Raw genomic sequence first — 21302 nt, 5'->3', positions numbered from 1 at the left:
TCAAATTGTGTACTTAAGATCTATGAGGGGAAGAACTGGAAAGATAACACCAATACCATTGTTTTTTTTTTTTTTTTTTTTTGGAGACAGAGTCTCACTCTTTTGCCCAAGCTAGAGTGCTGTGGCGTCAGCCCAGCTCACAGCAACCTCAAACTCCTGGGCTCAAGCAATCCTTCTGCCTCAGCCTCCCAAGTAGCTGGGACTATAGGCATGCGCCACCATGCCCGGCTAACTTTTTCTATATAGTTTTAGTTGTCCAGATAATTTATTTCTATTTATAGTAGAGACAGGGTCTTGCTCTTGCTCAGGCTGGTCTCGAACTCCTGACCTTGAGCGATCCTCCTGCCTCGGCCTCGCAGAGTGCTAGGATTACAGGTGTGAGCCACTGCGCCCGGCAAATACCACTGTTAGAATATGTTTTTTGATGCTTTTTCTGAGAGTGGTAGCAGACAGAATGTTCAAAAGTGAACATTACTGAGTATGTAGTACATACCAAGCCCTGGGCTAAAGGCTTTACATCCCCTCCCCCCAATTTAATTCTAACAAATACCCTCAGGTGTGCATTGCTAGTATCTCCATTTTATCAATGAAGAAACTGAGGCTTAGAGAGGGTAAGTAATTTGCTCAGGATCCCACAAATGGAAGAGGCAGAACCAAGGCTGGAAACAGGTTCATTCAACTCTGGAGCCCTGGCTCTTAGTCACAATACCTGCCTTAAAGTCGTACGAGTGTGCCTTTTAACTCAGCAGTAATACCTCCAGGAGTCTTTCTAGGGAAAGAATCAAAGACTGATCCAAATAGATAGGTATAAGGATATAAACACATAAATAATAGTAAATCAACTTAAATGTACTACAACTTAAGTAGGTTCATATGACAGACCACTCTTCATCATTTAATGTTAGGTTCAAAAGACAATGTAAACGCTTTCATGAAAACGGTCATGGATTATTATGTGAAAAAAATTAGGTTAAATATATACATATATGACCTCACTTGTTTTCCTTTTTAAAGTAAATATTGTATATTAAAAGACTTTAAGGAAATATATCTAAAGAAAAATGGTTACCTTTCAGTGGTAAGATTATAGCTTATTTCATTTTTACTTTTAATACTTTAAATTTCAAAAATCACTATGTGTTACATTTGTAACTACAGAACCAAAAATAAATTTTATTTTAAAATTAAGAAAACACAGTGAAAAACCATTGCCCTCATAATGAATATATACTGAAATGAAGACTATATATACACACTTTTATGAGCAGAATATTTTTGCATAGCTTACTTTGAAGACACAGCCCCTTAATAACTTTAGGGTGTTACTAATGTAGAGATGGGGTAGAAGAATCACGGCAGAGTCCATCCCTGCTTCTCAAAACCCAACTAGTATATGGCTCATTTTTAATGAACATTTGAGGAAACACTAAGTCTTTTCCTATGCAATACCTTCACTTGAGACTACAATTACACATCTTTATAATGGGTGAAAGAATTATTTCTATCATCAAAATAAAAATCTAAAACTTTAAAATTATTGAAGAATTTGAACTATAATTTAAAAAACACTACTATGGATACACAACATTTCTTTCACTAAATCAGAGAAAATTCTCAGCAGACTTTCATTTATTAGAAAAAACAAATACTACCTTGAATTCTAAGAAAAGCATAGGTTTAGACCCGTATAAGCTGATAACTGGGCTGCTCTTCCCGAGCTGAGCATCATCTCACTATGTGGTCGTGAGGAGTAGATGGGTTAATACAGAGGAGCTTAGAATAGAGCCTGGCTTGTAGAAGATGCTCAATAAATGGTGGTGACCATAATATAGTCTCAGACGTGATCTGTCATCTTAAAATAGAAAGAACACTTAAGAACATCTGCCATTCCTGTCCCTGTCCTAGGTGCTGGGATTAGACAGCCACGGTCCCTGCCCTCAGAAGGCAGCCCATATGCTGAGGGGCACAGCCCATAAAAAGCACTAAGGGAAGGGTATTATAGGTTGCCCTAGGAGCAGAGGAAGGGCACCTTACCTAGATGGAGTTTGGAGGGCAGGAGAGTCAGGAAACGTTTCTCAGAGGAGGTGACAACTGAGCCGAGACTGCAAGGATTAGTAGCAGGAAACTTGGCAAAGAGAGGGGGAAAGCATTCTAGGCAAAGGGAAATGTGTGTGTAAGGGCCTGTAGGGTGAGGGAACTCAGCACCTGCATGGATTTGAAGGATATCACCGAGGTGGACTGCAGAGTTCCACCATATAAATGTTCAATACACGTGGCTAGTATTCTATATGGCAGAATCCAAGCAAGAGGGCTTGGGTCATCTCCCCCCAGGCTCGCCCAGTCCACCCTGCTCCAGCCCACTGGTAGCTTTGCTGCTCCTGGACCATGCTGTGCACGTTCCCTCCCAAAGGGTTGGCCTGGAATGCTCTTTGCCCAGACATTCACATGGAGCTGCCTCCTCCCATTCTTAGGTCTCTGCTCATCTGCTCAAATGGCCCTTATCAGAGAAGCCTTTCTTAATTCTCTATGTAAAAAAGTAAACCTTTGTTCCTAAGTTTTATCTTAGTTTTACTAAGCTTTTTATTGATAAAACTTATCACCCCAACATGCAATATATTTACTTTTTCTGTTTGTCTGACTACTTGTACCAGAATTTAAGCAACCTAAAGGTAGGAGTTTTTGTCTGTTTTATTTCCTGTATTTTCCCAGAGCTTAGCACAGTGCTATGGTACACAGTAGGTGATCAACAAATATTTATTAAAGGAAAGAACAAACACCCCAAGCTTGAGGCAGGGCCTGTCTTGATTCTCCTTTTACTCTGCAGGAGCCTGACATTAAAGCTTTGCATTTGATAGGCATTTCATAACCATTTCTTGAACTGTACAATTCAATCACTTTTTACATATGGCAGTCTTCATCTAAGGCATAAAGATCAAATAACTGTATTTTTATTGCTTAGGAAATAAACCCAACATTGTCTGTAATTATAATGAAGCAGTAAGTTGCTTGGTCAGTTTGGTGGGAAAAAGAGAAAAACTGGTGGTCTGATTTCATTACCCAGTGAAATCCATTAACATATTTATCAATTAGTTCCAAATAACCACAGCCTTCATTGATGAAAAGGCCAAACGCTGATGAGCTAGGCCAAGATCAGTGTTCTGATTTAATATGTCAAGTACAGAAAAACAATCAGAGTGTTCCAGAGCTTAAGTTTCTTTCTGCTATTAAGTTAAATCCTGTAAGAAACTGCATTACTGGGATTACACCCCCAGGATATTCACTCCACTAATGGTCTGAAAAAGTTCGTGAATCTTCTCTCAAATTAACCACCAAAAATTTGCTTCAATACTAGAAGAGGTAAACAAACTCAAAACGAGTTCAACTGCTTCTCCCAAACATTAGAGACTCGAAATTTAAGCAAAATGCAAGCATGTATGTCCCATATGCTCCAGGGCTTCCTAAGAAAATCATCTTCAGTGTTTATGATAAGTACATAGTATGTTAATCACATAAAATTTCAAAATATTGTTGAAATACAGAGAAAATGATTTGGTTTGAAAGAGTTTAAATTTACATAAACTTAAGCTCTTTCAAATTTCAAATTTACTTTACCATAAAGATACTGGTCTTCAAAGGGTTGATTTTTACAAGCTAAAACTCCAATTTCTGTGATGAAATTCCTTATTACTGAGGCAGTGGTCTTGAGGATAATTTCAGCCTAAGCCTACGCTACAAAGAAAACCCTAAACAGCTGGTAGCATGCATGCAAAGAATAATCTCTTAGGTTGACATTGACACAGCACGTTTCAAAGAGCTTTCACACTTTCACTTCCATGTGATTTGGGCTTGACCAACACCCTACAGGAAAGCTATGTCAATGGCAACCCCCATTGTACAGAGGGACAAACAGGACCAGAGTATTCAGCAACCTACCCACATCCCCAGAACCAGAGCTGGGTCTAGCTTCTGAAAACCATGCCCAGCATTCTTTCAACAGAAAGAATATATGCTGCCTCACAAATTTATTTCAAAATAAGTGATCTTTTTCTACTCTTTTATTATATTTTTAATGGACTTGTACTTTGGGGATACTTACTCTAAATGATGTGGTGTATTGATTTTTTTTTTTAACCCTGGAGCCAAATTTAGGCAGATTTCTAATGGGGCTTGGTTCCTCAGGGTTCTGTCCTTGACTCACTGTTCCGTTTTAAGACATTCTTATCGGGTGATCTCATCCATTCTCATGATCTGAACTAACAGCCATGTCCTGACGATGTCCAAATATTTACTTCTAGCTCATGCTCTTCACTGGGCTTCAGACTCACATGCACCTGCCTATCGAGCATCTCCACTGGAATGTGTCTCAGGTACCTGACATACAACATATCTGAAACTCCTCATCTTCCTCTTCTGCCTAGACCACTTCCTGGGCTCATTCTCTCCCCTGTTAGTGGTACCACCATCCATTTAACCTTCTAGCTAAACACCTGGGAATGACTCCTGATTTCTTTTTCAAACCTGGACCCACTCAATCACTAAGTCCTGTCTGTTCTACTTGTTAATATCTCCTAAACCTATGCCTTTCTCTTCAGCCCAGCCATCACTGTCTCAGTCCAGGTCCTCATCATCTTCTTACCTGCAACACTGCAACTGCCTCCAATTGAACCTCCCTGCCCTGGCCACTGCCCACCATGCACATGTCCCCAATAAATGTGAACTCCAAATCCACTCATGTCATGAGACCTGCTGAAGATTCTTCCAAGATTCTCCTTTATCTACTACATAAAACCCAAACTCCCTGGCATGGAATTTGTGTCTGATACTGTGAGTTTCCTATTTAAATAACTATTCTTCCCCTTATTAATAATGAGAGTCTGATTTCTAGCTGGAACATGGCCACTTGTAAAACCGTATTTCCTAGTCTTCACTGCAGCTAGGTGCAGTCGTGTGACCAAGTTCTGGCCAATTCATTCCATGGCCAAAATTGTGTAGAATTTCAGGAAGCCCCTCAAAAGGAAGAGTGCCCTCCTGTCCTTCTTATTGCCTAGAACAGGAATACAGGGATGATTCCTGGAGCTTCAGCAAACATTTTAGACCAGGAGGTGACCCTGAAGATGGCAGAACAGAAAACACAGAAATTTGGGTCCCAGATGACTCCATGGAGCTTCCACAGCAGAGCTGGACCACCTACCTCCAGGCTTTTTATATGAGAGAGATAAATATTTCTATCTGATTAGAGCCACTGCCATTTTTACATTTCCTGTGATAGGCAATGGTGCCAAATCCTAAGTGACACAGAATTCAAACATTGCAAGAACAATACGCCCTTCACAGCTTCCTTTCTGCTATCCCTCTAGCCTCTTCTTCCACCATACCTCAAATTTTAGGCTCTCTAGTCTACCAAAATGCTTGCAGTTTTCCATTCTACCCACACATTCACCACAACCTTTCATACTTCTCTGCTTTGCGCAAACTTGCCCCCCCCCATCTAAACACCCTCCTGATCTTTGTTCACCTTTTAACTTTTCACACTCAGCTCAGGCATCACTTCTTCCAGGAAGCTGCCTGAACACCCATCTTAGTTAGGCTAAGTGGCCATCCTCACGTTCCAAAAATACCCCGGGCATACTCCAATTCTGGAATCCATCTGCCATTGCTTGTTTACAGACCATCTCTCTTCCCGCACAGAAAAAGCCTGGAAGGGCAGACAGCCCATCTACTCCTTTTGTATCTATACCTCTGAACATAATGCCCGGTACAAAGTGGCAGCTCAGTCATTATGTTTTGATCTCAACCGGATTTCCCCCACTGAAATGGAGCAAATGTTGCTGAATGCCTCCAAATGTCTTGATTAGCTCTTCATGTCAGCAGTACCATGAAGATTGAAACAAAATTTTCTAATTGTATTTTTAGTTTTCTGGAGATGGAAAACAAATTGCAGATCAGCCACTCTAAGAGAACATCCACTATGAGAAGCAATTTACTGTTTGGATGTTTCAGACCTGAATTCCCTCATCTGTAAAAGGGAACTTGGCACTAGATGATCTTTGAGTTCTCATCTGGCTCTAATATTTTATAACTCCATTGTTGAGTATAAACACAAAGACCTAGACACAAGGAACACACTGTCAATGGATGGCTCCTCCAGGGATTGGCAATGTGACCAGCCTTACCTAACTTTTAAATAAATTATTTACAAGGAGTGTCTAATACAATCTTGAAGTCATCAGCTGACGGAAGCCTCTAGGATAATGAAATGCCAACTGTGGGAATAAATGCCTCCTAACTCCAGCCACAATGGCCTTCTTTAAAAGCCTTTGAAATTGTCATGCTTCCTCCTGCTACTGGGCAGCTGCACTTGCTGTTCCTTCTGTCTTGAATGCTCCTTACTTCTCTCTTCACTGTGGCCTCAGCTCAAGGGTCACTTTCTTAGGAAAATATTTCATCTTCTCCTAACCAGACCAAACCACTCTATTCAAGGTTCTCATTCATTGCATTGCATTTTGTTTCTTCATAGCACTGATCACAGTTGCAATTTTATATTAGTATGATCATTTGATTGATATCTTTCTGCCTCACTAGACCATACCCTGAACCAGGGAGCATTTTAGTTTTGCTCATTGTTGTACCCATATCCTTGGCAGACAGCTGACGTGCAATAAATACTTGTTAAATGATCTCTGAAGGCTGTGCAAGGGTGCAGAAAGGTGGCCAATGAGTTTCACTGTGGGAAAGGGGAAGCCTACATTAGGGGGAAATGTCAAGCTCCTATAATAAGCTGGAAAGATCAGAGCTCTCCCTCACAACCCTGTAAAACGATCTTAGGAGTCAGGGATGGCAGACCCTTTCTGGTGACAGTGGAAGAGTAGTCACTGAATGAGGCCACCATTTGGCAGAACAAGGCATGACCATCTATGAGAGATGACTAAAAGTTCAGAGTTCAATATTAGTTCTGGGTGAGAGCTTGCAGCCAAAATCTGCTGTGAAAGCTAGTAATGTATTGAGAATTCCCGTGGTCGGCACATCCTGAACAAACAAGGACTATAAAAATAACAAATGACAATCTATAGCTGTCTTTGCAGAAAGCAGATCAAGAAAGTGTCGACCTACTTCTTAGAGCAGAAGGAATGATGCCATCATGTGACAAAGGGAAAACAGAGCTGTTAAATTTGACTTTCATCTTTATCTAAAAAGAAGGTTTTTCTCACTAGAATGAGCAGAATAAATATAAATATGGAACTGAATTCCAGTATAAGTGAGGTAAGAGTAAGAATCCAAAATTCCAGGCTCAAATGAAAGGTATCTGGGGACTCTGAAAGTCTGCTGATGAGAAATACTGAGGAGTAAGAGAGGTTCCAGAAGAAGGGAATCAGAGAGCTGTTGCCACAGTTTTCCGGAAGGAGAGAACCGCAGAGACCACTGACTCAGGCACGTAATATCCATCACTGACCCAAAACACAAACTGATTTGGAAACACATCACTTGCGAATTCTCAGCTGAGCACAGCTTTGCTTGGAAGCCATGCTCACGGAGGAGACCGCTCACCAAGCAAAGGTTCGCCCAGCTAAGTTCAGGTGCACGGGCATCTGGAGTCAGCGAAGCGCCTGCGACCACCCACGATATCCTGGAGAAACAAGAGTTAGATGATGGTAGAGACTGTTCTATTCACACAGACCCAACAACTGTGTTCAGAGACCAGCTTAACAGAGCTTATCCCAGAGGGAGATTGCTAGTCTTCCCAAATTCTGATTTACAAAAAAAAAAAGTAAACTTAAGTAGAGATTTTTCTCTCAATTTGAGGAGAAATCAAAGGTGATCCTCTTTAAAAGTTAATGTGCTTTTCTTGTAAATCTGTAGTTGGATTTAAAAAAGAAAGAAGAAAGAAAGAAAGAAATGTGCTACATAAGCATCGGGGTAGAAGACTGCACGTCAGACCCGGCAGGCAGCCTCTGTGGGGCAAGAGCTTCCTTCCTCTATGGGCCAGGTCCACATCTGGATAATGGGATCACGAAATACCACAGGAAGTGCTCGGAGCTTTAAGAGAAAACGCCAATTGCCACATACCCAGCATGCCAAGAACTGCACAAGGTATAAAGTGGTCAGCCTCATGCGTTGGAAACTGGGTGTTGAAAGAAAAGTGCTGTGTGTTCAAGTGTAACATGGTAAGGAGGAACTGAAATTTAAGCTGTGCCCTTCTATAAACTCTTCCTCACCCAACGTATTTCAGATATAATATTCCATGCTCTCGTCAAAAACAGCACATCCAACGTGTGCTGGCTGGCTTTAGGAGTTTGGGGTTGGAATTGTCAATGATGGCTGAATTCCCCTTCAATACAGTTTATGAAACACAATGGAAAATGGTGCCTGTCATGCTGGTCAATGGGATGTATGCCCCTTTGTTTCCCTAAGTTTTCTGTAGGGCTTGACTCTGGAAAAAAGTCAATGCCATGTGTAAATTATTCATGAGCACTGTCTGGGCTCCCAGTCCGCCAGCAAGCCCCAGACAAACGGATGAATAGTCTTTTTCCCCCTTGGCAAAGCCGACTCAATGACTGCCTACTTCCCAGCCTACTCTTCCTGGCTTCTGGGCCATGGCAGGTTCCAGACCTTCCAACCAAAGGCAAAGGGGTAGGCCCTTCTGGCTGACTCTCCCAGGAACTGGGTTCTGCTCCTCCACGAAATACAAGTGAGTGTGTCTGAGAATCAGGGTCACAACACAAGCTGAAAAGCTCGTACATGAAACTGGCCTGTGTCCTCTCACACAGGCAGTCAGCTGAGAGAGAGAAGGAATTCCTATCAGAGGGGGGAGGCTATGGCACTACCTTCTAAAGTCCTCTTTGACAGCGACTGGCAGATGGTACCACCTCTGTAACTTACTGGAAAAAGAACCCTCCCCCACCAAAAATAAAAATTCAAAATAAATAACAACTCTATAGATAGGTCAGAGGCATCTTCTGGGGAGATCATTTTAGCTCTGATAAGGCTGTCCCGGGACATGTATGATAAACGAGGCTGTCTGATGCTCCCAAGTTTCTCACTAGGCTCCTGTATCAAAGCCACACCCTCTGTGACCCAAATGTGCCCTTTACTACGTGTGAATTCCAAGGACTTGGCTTTCAAAGGCTTATCCTTAAGACTCTGCTCCCAGCCAGTACACTGAATGGAATTAAATTATCCTGTGAAATAAATCCACAGGATAAAAATAGCATTTGAATCTATCCTAATTAAATGTGCTCCCTTCAAAGTCAACCATATCAGTTAGACCCTGAATATGGGACTCAAGCCCAAGAGTAAATTAAAATCAATGCTCAGAATTGAATCACAGATACCATGCATTAAAATAAAACTTCTCAAGATGTGGGTTGACATTGCTTCACCAGAGACTACATTAGGTTCCAGTGTCCATCCACCATGTTTTAAGACAAATGGAACACCCAGACCAAGAGGTAGTAACATCTGACACAAGAAAACAAACTTGCTGCCTTGCATCAATACTGATAGCTGCAGCTGGGTGCAGTGGCCCACACCTGTAATCCCACACTTTGGGAGGCTGAGGCAGGAGGATTGCTTGAGGCCAGGAGTTTGAGAACAGCCTGGGCAACAGGGTGAGACCCCACCTCAACAAAAAATTAAAAAAAAAAAATTATACAGGTGTGGTGGCACAGGCCCATAGTCCCAGCTATTTTGGAGGCTGAGATGGGAAGATTGCTTGAGCCCAGGAATTTGAGGCTGCAGTGAGATATGATTGTGCCACCGCACTCCAGCCTGGATGACAGAGTGAGAGCTTGTCACAAACAAACAAAACCTTAAAGCCTCTAAACATTCAAGAAAACTTGAGTTTAGACCATACTGCTTTCCCCCTGCTGCCTGATTTTCATGAATTAAAGTTGTCCTATCACTGAAAGGGGAACAAGAAGCCAAGAATCTCCACAGGAGAGACTTGAAGACGTACAGTACCGTACCACCACGGGGAAGGACTCTTAACTCCCCTCACCATCAGAGATGGGACCAGCAACCTCCATAAATCATACACTGGGCAGAAAGCAGAGAGAGGAAAAGTTCTGTGATAGAGCCACCAGGGGAACACCACAGCCTGGGCAAGAAAGCCCCAAACACAGGCTGCCTAAAGCAACCTGTGGCAGCCCCGGGACTTAAGAATGAGCGGAAATTCTAGATCACCTTCAAGCAGGTGACTCCTGCTGCCGTTCTCCAGGCCTGGCAACCAGCTCTGCACCCCTTCTCTGCTGCACAGGGTCTTGGGTCTACAAGAAAAGGGCTGCGTCTAGTTGAGGCTTTGGGACTCTGCACTGAGAATTAATTAGAAGACATTTCCACAGAGTGCTTGTTCTACCTTATTTGCTTTCCCACTTCTTTCTGGCATCGTCTACTGGTCCTACTGCATTCTTTATGGTCTCACTACTTGCTCTCTTCTTATTTTGACACCCAGGGTATTTAAGAATATTCACTGTTTTTAAAGCTCTCTCATACTTTAATAATGATGTTAATACTGTCATGAGTTCACAAAAAGAATAAGCATGAACAAGGCTAATAAATAGCAAATTTCAATCATTAAATTCTTTCCTTTGGCATTCATGCTCCTCATATAAAAGAGTTTTTCTCAAAGGAAAGCAACAATTGCATCTCAACAGGAAAAAGAGTCTATAAGGCAACTAGGTTCTAATGTGATTTAAAGAGTAGGAGGACACTGACAATAGGGACAAAAGGAAAATTTAAGAGTAAAAATTGTCTAACATGCACTCATATATCTCTCACCCTCCCAACATTCTCTCTGACTACAGTTTCATTTGCTATCCACTGAGTTCTGAGATCTAACACCATCAACCAGATTTTGAGCCCATCCAAAGTATGGTATATCATGATCAAAAGATTGTGTGTCACGAAATGGAATCAAATAATAAATATTTGGGAGGGGGCTACAAATGACAAGTATCAGGCAGGACACTGTTCATTGGCAGTTCACCTCTTAGCTTCTGACAGGGGAACAATACCCCATTCTGACCAGGATTCTTATTACAGAAACTTAGGGCAACAGTTATCCACATTCTTCAGGTGAGGTGGTGTGGATTCTTAAAACTGAATGGATCCATGATCAACTGATTCACTTCAAATGTTAAAATGGGAAAAAGAGAACAACGAGGTGTTTAGCGCCTTGGAGGGCTTGGCTATAATCGGCCCTTAGCAAACGATGGTTAGACCAATTCATGAGTAGTCTTTTCAAGTCTCTGAGGTCCATTTTATGGATACTAAATAGGGCACGTTTTAGTTTAGAGGCAGCGTTTATCACTACGTTGTTCATTTATCCTAATGGACACATCGAACTTTTGTGTATTTAATTCTAAAAAGATTTCAATTGATTATCATGAGAGGTGGAAATGGATTAAGCCAGGAGAGGGGGCAGGGGAATTAGGAGAGAAGGTACCAGCCACCAAAACTCACCTGTAGATGATTCCTTTCTCATGGAGGAACATGAGCGCGGAAATGATTTCTGCGGCGTAGAAACGAGCTCGTGCTTCATCAAAACGACGGGACTTCTGAATGTGGAACATCAAGTCGCCTCCGTTTACAAACTCCATCACAAAAAACAGGCGATCCTGGATAAAAGCACAAGAGAGGCTCCAATGTGGTGTAGCAATTAGCCTAGAGTTCAATCAGCGACGTATTACCAGGGCTGTGGTCTGGAGAGGAGAGACTGTCAAATGGAGATATTCAGCAAAACATCCCAACAAGAGGTCAGGGGGCAGCAGGATGGGGCTGGTGGGATCAGATCCCTCTGGAAGAGTAGCACCTGGATCTCCTGTAGGTAATTCTGCACAACCTTGAATTCCTACATGAAATCAAAAGTAGAGACGGCATCAGAAGCCTGTGGTTCTAGTTCTAGCTCTGCACCTGGAAGGCCAGGGAACTGGCGAGAGGAATGTAAATCAAAAGGTAAAATGCCTTCTAACAGGTGCTTTCATCCTCACAAGTGGGCAGAGCATGATCGCAGAAAAACCCTTTAGACAAGTCAGCCAAACAGAAGTCGAAGGGCAGCTTCAGAGTGGCCTCCACATTGGAAATTCCATCCAGCCTATCAGAATTACAACTCCGAACCCGGAACACAGAAATGAGTGGGACGCCACTCCACCTGAAGGGACCCCTAACCCAGCAGGTGACATGCAGTGTAATAAGCAGTAGGCAAGTGGCGTGAATAGAGTGCTGTGGAAATTAAGACTGCTTAATGAAAGGAATGTGTAAGTCTTCATTACAAAGTGATACCTTTAAGATACACAGTGTAAAATACTTTGTTTCAAGAACCTTAAAGATCAAGGGGTTTCCTCACTCCCACTAACATTTATGAAGTCCCTCAATGGTTGATAGTCAGTACTGAATTAGGTGCTGGGGACCTGACAGAAAGAAAACAGAGCAGACACAGCCTCTCCCCATGCAGAGTCTGGTGTGAGAAACACATTGCTTTAAAAGACAAATCAGGCTGGACACGGTGGCTCACGCCTGTAATTCTAGCACTCTGGGAGGCTGAGGCGGGAGGATCGCTTGAGGTCAGGAGTTCGAGACCAGCCTGAGCAAGAGCGAGATCCCCGTCTCTACTAAAAATAGAAAGAAATTATCTGGCCAACTAAAAATATATATAGAAAAAATTAGCTGGGCATGGTGGCGCATGCCTGTAGTCCCAGCTACTCGGGAGGCTGAGGCAGGAGGATCGCTTGAACCCAGGAGTTTGAGGTTGCTGTGAGCTAGGCTGACACCAGAGCACTCACTCTAGCCCAGGCAACAAAGTGAGACTCTGTCTCAAAAAATAAATAAATAAAAATAAAAAATAAAAAAAATCACATGAACAAGCAAATCTACAAATTCTGATAAGCTGTGAAGGAAAAGCAGAGGAAGCGTAGTATCTGCTCACAAGCCTGGGGGTCGAGAGGTCTCGGAGCGGGTGAAACGTGAGCCCAGGCTGCAAGAGGACTGTGTCCACACAGGGCCAGGGACATCCTTCGTGGGGGCTGGAGGTCACTTTGTGAGGAAATTGGTATTTTACCAAAGGATGTGGATACACAGAGCCCATCTGTACTTGGGGTTTTAAGTGCCACCGACTTTGCCCAGAGGGTTTCCACACAGTGGCAGCTGAACCCGGGCCGAGCACCACGCCTGCGCCTGCTCAGCTCCCACCGCGTCACTGGTGTCATTAAGCAGATCCCTATCGTGAGACAGCTCAACTTAGGACCTCCTAGTCCCTATTTTAAGTAATACCTTAATTAGAAGGAAAAAAAATCCCCCATATCTATTAGACATCTCTCTCTGCTGACGAGAAGCAAGAATGTAAGAGTGAAGAGGGACCGGCAAGATTCACAAAAACAAAAGCCGCCACCACCACAGCTCTTCAGGTTGGCCGACATACGCCACCAGGAAAGCTTCGTAAACCCGGCAAGCCATCTGACTAAGCTGCTGGCCTCCACCCGAGGGTGACTGACACGGGGAGAGGCAGAACTGGGTGGGACGAGCTTGGATGAGCAATGGCTGTCCTGTATTTTCTAAATGGGAAGGACCCAGATGGATTAGCAGGTTAGCAACCACGTGGGGTAGAGAAGTGTGTGCAAGAGACGCCTCAAAAAGCCCCAAATGCAAAGTAAGTTTTTATGCTGATGCTGTGTCCAGTGGAGAGGCAGCCACGGCAGGGAGGGGGTGAGGAAGACTAAGGTGGTAAAAGCCACGATGAACCAGCGCTCGGCAAGGTCAGTCTTATGCATTTGTGTTAACCACACTACTCCCCTTCTTCATGCGTCTCACTGGCAGTCACACAAATTCCAATGGCCCTGAACACCTGATTACTGGAACTGGGTCAGTAGGTAAGTGGCCATTCCTTAGGCTGCTGTAAGTTAGTGCACTTGGCAAGAGCTTCTAAGGCAGCTGGCATCAAAAGGATAAGGGTGTTCCCCAGGAAACTTCATCCATTTCTAGCTCTCTCATTCATACACACACACACACACACACACACTCCCATATTCAACATCTAAAAAGCCAGATCGTGGGCTAAACTCCAGATCTCAGGGGAGAAAATACTGCCCCCCAGTCTTGCTCCGTCTCTCCCATCTCGGCCCCTCGCACAGCCCTGGAGGCAGATTCTCAGATAACACACAGCCCCCCACCCCCTGGGCTGCACAGCAAGGGGAGCCTGAGCTTTAGAACTGCAAAAAGATGGCTTCTGCTGTACTTTGCTTCTTTCCAGTAAGTATCATGTCTAACCTCCTGTCTGGCACCACCCAGAACACAGAGTTCAACTCACAGCCCTCGGGCGACAAGTAACTCTTGGAGATACAACAAGGACTTAATAAAAAGTAATGGCCCATCCTACCAAAGACCTCAAATGATGTCACCAGGTAGAAAACACAAACATGTTTATCCACGAGCAGAATGTTTTTGCTGTGAGGAAACCCTCTGTTTCCCTGTACTTCTGTCCACTCTATTTTAAAATTTCTGCTGCAGAGGCAGGTAAAGATTTGGCAGCAATTTCCCCAAGATGACTTTTGCAGAGAAGGAGATAAATGACAAAAATCTCCAGCGTTTAGAAAAGAAGATCCATTCATCCTTAGCTGGGGGGGCAGGGAGTGAGTGAGGAGCCACCATCAGAAATGAAATTGCAATAAGCGTGTCCTCAGGTCCCTTTGGCAAGTGTGCAATAAACAGTAGCTGCTGCCGAAGCTACAGATGCCAGTGGCTCTAATGAAGATATTTCCAGTTTTAAAAAAGGCCATAAATGTGAATGTGTAGAATAAGTTCAGCTGTAGCCAAAAATGCAGATATACACAGAAAGAACAAAAAAATATCTTCAGCATGACAGAAGCCAGCTCTTCGTTGTGAGATCTGGGAAGACATTTATGTCTTCTTTATACTTTTTAGTATCTCTCCAGGTTTCTATGATGAGTGTGTACTACTCTTATCACTAGAAGCAAACTAAAGTCACATGTCCTTCTCCCATATTTTTCTTATTTTCATCTGAAAGGTGGGAGATTGGACATTGGAAACATGCAGTTGTGAGGCTGAGAGAGCAGTTATTCAGGCAATGGGAGTTGGAAAGCAGAGATGGAAAGAGGGCCCTTCTTATCTTTGCTACCCATTATTAAGGAACACTGATAAGCAGCTTCTCCCCTAAGGGCCTTTCTGCTGCCTGACCTAACCAGGCCATCAGGCTTTTTGGAATGACATCCAAAACAAGAATCAGTTGGCTCTGGTTTGGGTCCCGGGGGTCTGAGTTCTGGTACATAGGCTTTAGAGCATCTACTGCAGCTTTCAGAGATCTTTTAAGCTTCCTTTAAGGTTCACAACAAAAATAAATGTTTACTAAATACACATAGTATGCCAGGGCCCTGGGCAGGGACCAAATCTCCTAAAACAAATGAGAGCTCACAGCTGTTCTCAGGAAGCTCACAGACACATAGCACACGTCACCCAGTGTTCTAAGTGCACTGGAGGAATACAGGCGGCGTACGACGACGTACAAGTATAGATGATGCCATGGGGACGTCGAGCATGGCGCCTGGGCAGCCTGGAGGCGGGGGTGGGATCTGAGGAAGCTTCTAAGAGGACCTGATTCCCCAGCCTTGAAGGATGCAGACCCATAAGCAGGCTAGAGTGGGGATAGAGAGGGCAGGAGCCAGGGCGCATGTCGGCTATCAGGAGAGGAAGACGGGCTGTCACGTGCTGGGGTTGCTGAGTGTGAGGCTTCGCTGTAATCCAACTGCTGTTTTCACAATCAAGTGTCTGTAGAAAAAGCAAAAGGCTTTTTCTTAGAGGTGCTTTGTTGTACCCCATCTGAGGTCAACCACAACTGAGAACTGCAGGGCCTCATATCCTAGTAATAAACACGGCCACTCACCTCCTGGTCTCTATCAGAATTATGAGCCCAGTGCCTGGGGCAAAACAGGTGGCAGCTCCGGGGCTTGGCTTGAAAAAGACTCCAGGAAATGTTGGAACATGTCACATATAATAAAATATCAGCTATGAAAACAAATCATACCAGAGGAATTTAAACTCCTTTGGAATTAATTCCATCAACCTGCAGAAACCTTCCATATTCAGGGAATGTCCTCTGCAAAGCAGAGACCTTATGTGAAGTTTTGAAAGGAGGCAGAAGATAAGCTCTCACCTACCACTCTGCTCTCCATCTGTGCTATTTAAAAACTAGTATCAGTGATTACTTGACAGACGCTAACTCACGCTTCACAAACTCAACTAGATGAAGCGTATTTTGGGAAGCCTGCATTTAGGGAGGTGCTGCATGAAGGATTACGGTTGCCGCTGAGTCACTCCTGGGGCAGGGAGGGGTTTCCAAATCCCACCCGAGGCAGAGATGGTTGTTTCTGTATTTAAACCTATACCTATAGCCATTTCAGTTTTTCTAAAGTTCAATTTCCTAGAAACTGAGCCTGCAAATCTGCACAGCTTTACCTGAGGCTTTGGCTCCTCTGAGGTAAACTCTACCCTGATCTGTGTGGTAGGAAACCTAAGGTCCAGGAGATAGGTTTAACCTCAGTTCTCAAACCAAGTGGCTTAGCTTTGTCTAAACCTTGCTCCGCTCTTTTGTCCCTGCCCCAGCCAACCACGAATGCAAGTCATTAACATGGGGCGATGAACACCTGGGGGAATAAAAGCAACTCAGAAATCCCTTTGTCCCACGCCCAGTGTGAGTTACAGGTGCTTGGTAATAATAGGATTCCTGTTGTCACTTGCTCTGCTTCCATTAACCCGCTGAAGCCCGGGCCAACTCTCTGTTCCTGCTCTTAGTTCAGAATCGTCACTTCTCCAGGCCCAAGAGGAGGCTGTGAGTATAACTAGTCTGCATTCCCTACAGCCCTCCATTAAAAATTGTTCTTTAGGAGTTAAAACCGTGTGCAGAAACAAGGAAGTAGGAATTAGGGAGCTGAGGCTGCCTTTGTGGCTTGAACTTGTGAAACGCCTTGCTATGACAGAGTGGCGAATGCCTGGATGGATGGTTGGATGGATGGACAGACAGACGGATAGATGAGGGAGAAGAATGAAACCGAAGCACAGAGTGAGGCAGAGACAAGAGATCAGGGAAGATGAATGAGCCAAGAAGGAAACTACCAGGGCTCCTAATGTCTTTCCTGTTTTGGATCCTCTGATAGTCCTGGCCAATTCCTGCCCTTGGGTTTTGTGAGACACCACTTGCACCTCCAATCTTTATGTTTAGTTCTCTTTTTTACATTTACTTTTTAATTTCAGAATATTATGGGGGTACAAACACTTTGGTTACATATAATGCCTTTGCACTGCCCGAGTCAGAGCTACAAGCGTGCCCATCTCCCAGACAGTGTGCCCCATACCAATCAGGTGTGAATTTACCCATCCTCTCCTGCCCCTTCCCACCTGCCCAACAGCCAGTGAATGTCACTTCCCATATGTGCACATTAGTGTTGATCAATTAGTACCAATTTAATGGTGAGTCCATGTGGTGTTTATTTTTCCATTCTTGTGATACTTCACCTAGAAGAAGGGGCTCCAGCTCCACCCAGGTTGTTACAAAACATGCTAGATCATCATTTTTTATGGCTGAGTAGTACTTCATGGTAAACATATACCACATTTTATTAATCCACTCATGTACTGATGGGCACTTGGGATGTTTCCACATCTTTGCAATTGTGAATTGTGCTATTAATATAAACATTCCAGTGTAGATGTCTTTTTTATAGAATGTCTTTTTTTCCTTTGGGTTGATACCCAGTAAAGGGATTGCTAGATCAAATGGTAGTTCTACTTTTAGTTCTTTGAGGTATCTCCATATTACTTTCTACAGAGGTTATACTAATTTGCAATCCCACCAGCAGTGTATGAGTGTTCCTATCTCTCTGTGCCAACATTTGTTTTGGGATTTTTTGATAAAAGCCAATCTCATTAGAGTTAAGTGATATCTCATTGTGGTTTTGATTTCATTTCCCTGATGATTAGCGATGTTGAGCAATTTTTCATACGTTTGTTGGCCATTAGTCTGTCTTCTTTTGAAAAGTTTCTGTTCATGTCCTTTGCTACCTTTTTAATGGGGTTGTTTGATTTTTTTCTTATTGATTTTCCTAAGTTCTATATAGATTCTAGTTATCAGCCCTTTATAGGATGTAGTTCTTTTTTTTTTTTTTTTTTTTTTTTACATAGATAAGTTTTCTGTTGCTACCAGGACAATTTTAACTAAAACGCATGCCAATTTTTAAGGGGCAAGAAGTTTCCTGATTTATAAATCTTGGATAATATTAATAACACCCATAACTACAGGGATCGTGTAAGCATTAAGCCAGAAACAAACTGCCTCGCACAGTGCAGGCCCAGAAAAGAATCTCAACCAATAGAAGCTATTGGTATAACTACATCGCACAAAAAGGAGACCTTGTGCCCAGTGCCAGAGTCCCTGGTACTACACTAAGAGGAAGGCCAGTGTAGTGGTGATGACTGAACTCACACATTTGTGAAGATTAGATGATATAAGCTAAGTTTCAAGTGATGTCTGGCATACAGTGAGTGCTCAAAAAATGTTAGCAACTGTTATAATTATTATCCTCATCCCCATTAGCACATCTACTGCAGCTTCAGCCACTGTGGCCGTCTGCTCCCGGGGCTCTGGACGGCCAGCTGCAGGGCAGACACGAAGGCCCCTCAGCTGCAGCTGCAGCAGATGTGGTAGGAGTGAGCTGCGTGCCGTGGGTCCAGAGGTGGCGCCTCCCTCATGGCCCTCCCAGACTCAGGTAGGTGTGCATGAGAGTGCACACCACACACGCGCGCGCGTGCACACACACACACACGTGAACAAGAACTAAACAGCAGCCGAAACAGCAGCTGCAGCAGTTCCTTCGACCCTCAGTGTGGGACAGAAATCTGGAGGGTCCAAGGAATGGGAAGGACTCAGCCGAGCTGCTGGGGCACAGGGACATTTCCTGATGCCATAAGTTAATGGCCTTAACCTCATAAAGACCTTTCTTCCTGGGAAATTCTTGCTAAGCAAGGGGTTACAGAACTAAATGTGATAACCAAAACATATTAACCAAGGCTTCAGTTCCAGTAAGTTTTCTAATTTTCTAATACTCAATGATAATTCATATTCTCTATGTTAAAGCCTTTGTAATTATAATTACTAATATTGCAAAACAAATGTCCTTCTCTATGGACTGAAAACATATTACAGTAAGCAAGAATTTCTATACTATCTCTTCTCTCCTTCTATAAAGTTGATTCATTCTTATAACCAGAGTGAGAAAGATTTTTCAGTGTTTAAAATGGGAATGTCGAGCCTGAGCAACATAGCAAGACCCTATCTCTACAAAAATATTGAAAAATTAGCCAGGTGTGGTGACACATGCCTGTAGTGCCAGCTACTCAGGAGGCTGAGGCAAGAGGATCCCTTGAGCCCAGGAGTTGAAGGTTGCAGTGAGCTATGATCATGCCACTGCACTCTAGCCAGGGCAACAGAGCTCAAAAAACCAAAACAAAAACAAAGAACAAAAAATAAAAAAGCAAGAATCTATAGTCCCTATGACCTAAAGATATAAATCTCATTTGACGATGTATCATTTTGGAAATCAAGGCAGAGGAAACTGTCACGATATTACAGTGAGCGTGCAGATTACATTTTGGAAATAATGCAAAAAATAGAAATAACACTAAAAGTTATGAATAATTTAGTTATTGCTTTAAGGCAATGTTAAGTGGGGAGCCACATTTGTACTTACTTGCCCAAATTCTAAGAATTGTTGCAGAATATTTCTACATGAACAAAAACCCGCCCTGTATCAAAAGCCGCAGAGTGCTGCTGACAGCTGTAGGCAAGGAGAGCGACATCTCCCGTACCAGACAGCACCGTGTTGAACTTTTCCTAAGTGCCACAGCTTCATTATTTTTCTCAGCCAAAGTCATCTAAAAGGTAAAGAGGTAGTTCAAATCAACAGGAAACAGTTACTGACGTCAAAGAGGTCACAGTGGAAAAGCACCCTCATGAGGAAATCTGATTGCACCATGTTTGAACTGGAAACAACTTGAATTTAACCACATTAAGAAAGATTACAAAACCTTCACGGAAGAAACAATGAGAGGGAGTCTAATAGCTTCATTTTTTTTTTCACTTATCATTTTGCACAGCCCATAAGATGTCAGAAGTTAATCCAATCACCCAGCAACCCCCCCCCCCCCCCCCCCCCGTCAGGCCCACAGGCAAGATACCTCCTGTCTGAGCTCAGACACTAGTCTTTGGGAAGGTGAAATATGTCTTCAATATAACAAATTCTGAGGGACTTGCATTTCAAACCTGGAGGGACACACAGCTCTTTTCAGAGATCAAGTGTTTTCCTGGTAATCTGGACATGTTAGAACCATCTCTCATAATGAAAGGTGACAGGGCTTACTGGCATATATACCAGACTAGGGAAACAAAAATGAGATCTCGCTTGCAGTTTAACATACTTTGAAACATCCAGGCCAGGATGTTCTTTAAAGCATAAATAAGCGGTAAACACACGGTCAGGGATATGGCAAAGTCAGAGCACACGTCCTCCCTTTCTGATGGGGCCTCCTTGGCATGTCTCGTCCACACACATCTTGCCTGGTATCCCTGTGCGGGGCTGTACAGGCTTTGTGCACTTGGTCTTGTTTTCCATGGAGGACCCAAGACCTTGGAAGGCAGCGCCCAGATGCTAAGTGATGTATCTTTAACAGCATCAAGCACAGTGCCTGGACCACAGTGGGGGTTAATGAATGCTTAGGCAACTAACATAGCAGGAGGCCATTTTTGTTTTCTGATAAAATTTAAATTAGAACTCTAGAAAAGCTGGAACAAACTTCCAAGATTAGTTTTACTCAACCATTTTATGTAAGTAAAGTGCAAAGAACTGAAAGGCCTTGTCCATAGTTTAAAAAGTTTACGGAAGAGTTAAGTAAGAGAATCAGGTGTGCTGATGCCACATTTCCTCTGACAAAGTTTTCGTTTTTCTGTTTATAAAAGTAATTACCTGTCCATAGTGCAAATGTAATTACAAAGTAAATACATGGAAAATTGAGAGGAAAATAAAGAAAATGAAAATAAAATCACCCATAATCCTGACGTCTAGAGATAGAAGTCTAAATGCAAAGAGAAACAACTTCCAAACAACCGGAGATTTTAGGGTGAATAAGAAATTCACAAGGTAATTTTAACTAGATTTCATTTCCCCCTTATGTCTTAATTATACTTAACATTCTATAGCATGTTTAAAGAAATAAAAAGAAGAAAATGAAATTTAAATCCTTCTGTTTTT

The 21302-nt window shown here is 43.0% G+C and overlaps 1 protein-coding gene across 1 annotated transcript in view; it reads right to left on the bottom strand.

Moving 5' to 3' along the window:
- Positions 1–21302, bottom strand: part of PRKCH (protein kinase C eta) — a 219142-nt gene that overhangs the window by 60149 nt on the left and 137691 nt on the right. Inside the window, exon 10 of the mRNA XM_069465036.1 lies at positions 11458–11612. Within this exon, the coding sequence (XP_069321137.1) occupies positions 11458–11612 (155 nt within the window). The remainder of the gene's footprint in view (positions 1–11457; positions 11613–21302) is intronic.

This window comes from Eulemur rufifrons, chromosome 2, assembly GCF_041146395.1.
Source record: "Eulemur rufifrons isolate Redbay chromosome 2, OSU_ERuf_1, whole genome shotgun sequence".
Classification (NCBI taxonomy): Eukaryota; Metazoa; Chordata; class Mammalia; order Primates; family Lemuridae; genus Eulemur; species Eulemur rufifrons.
This window is presented reverse-complemented; position numbering and strand designations above follow the sequence as displayed.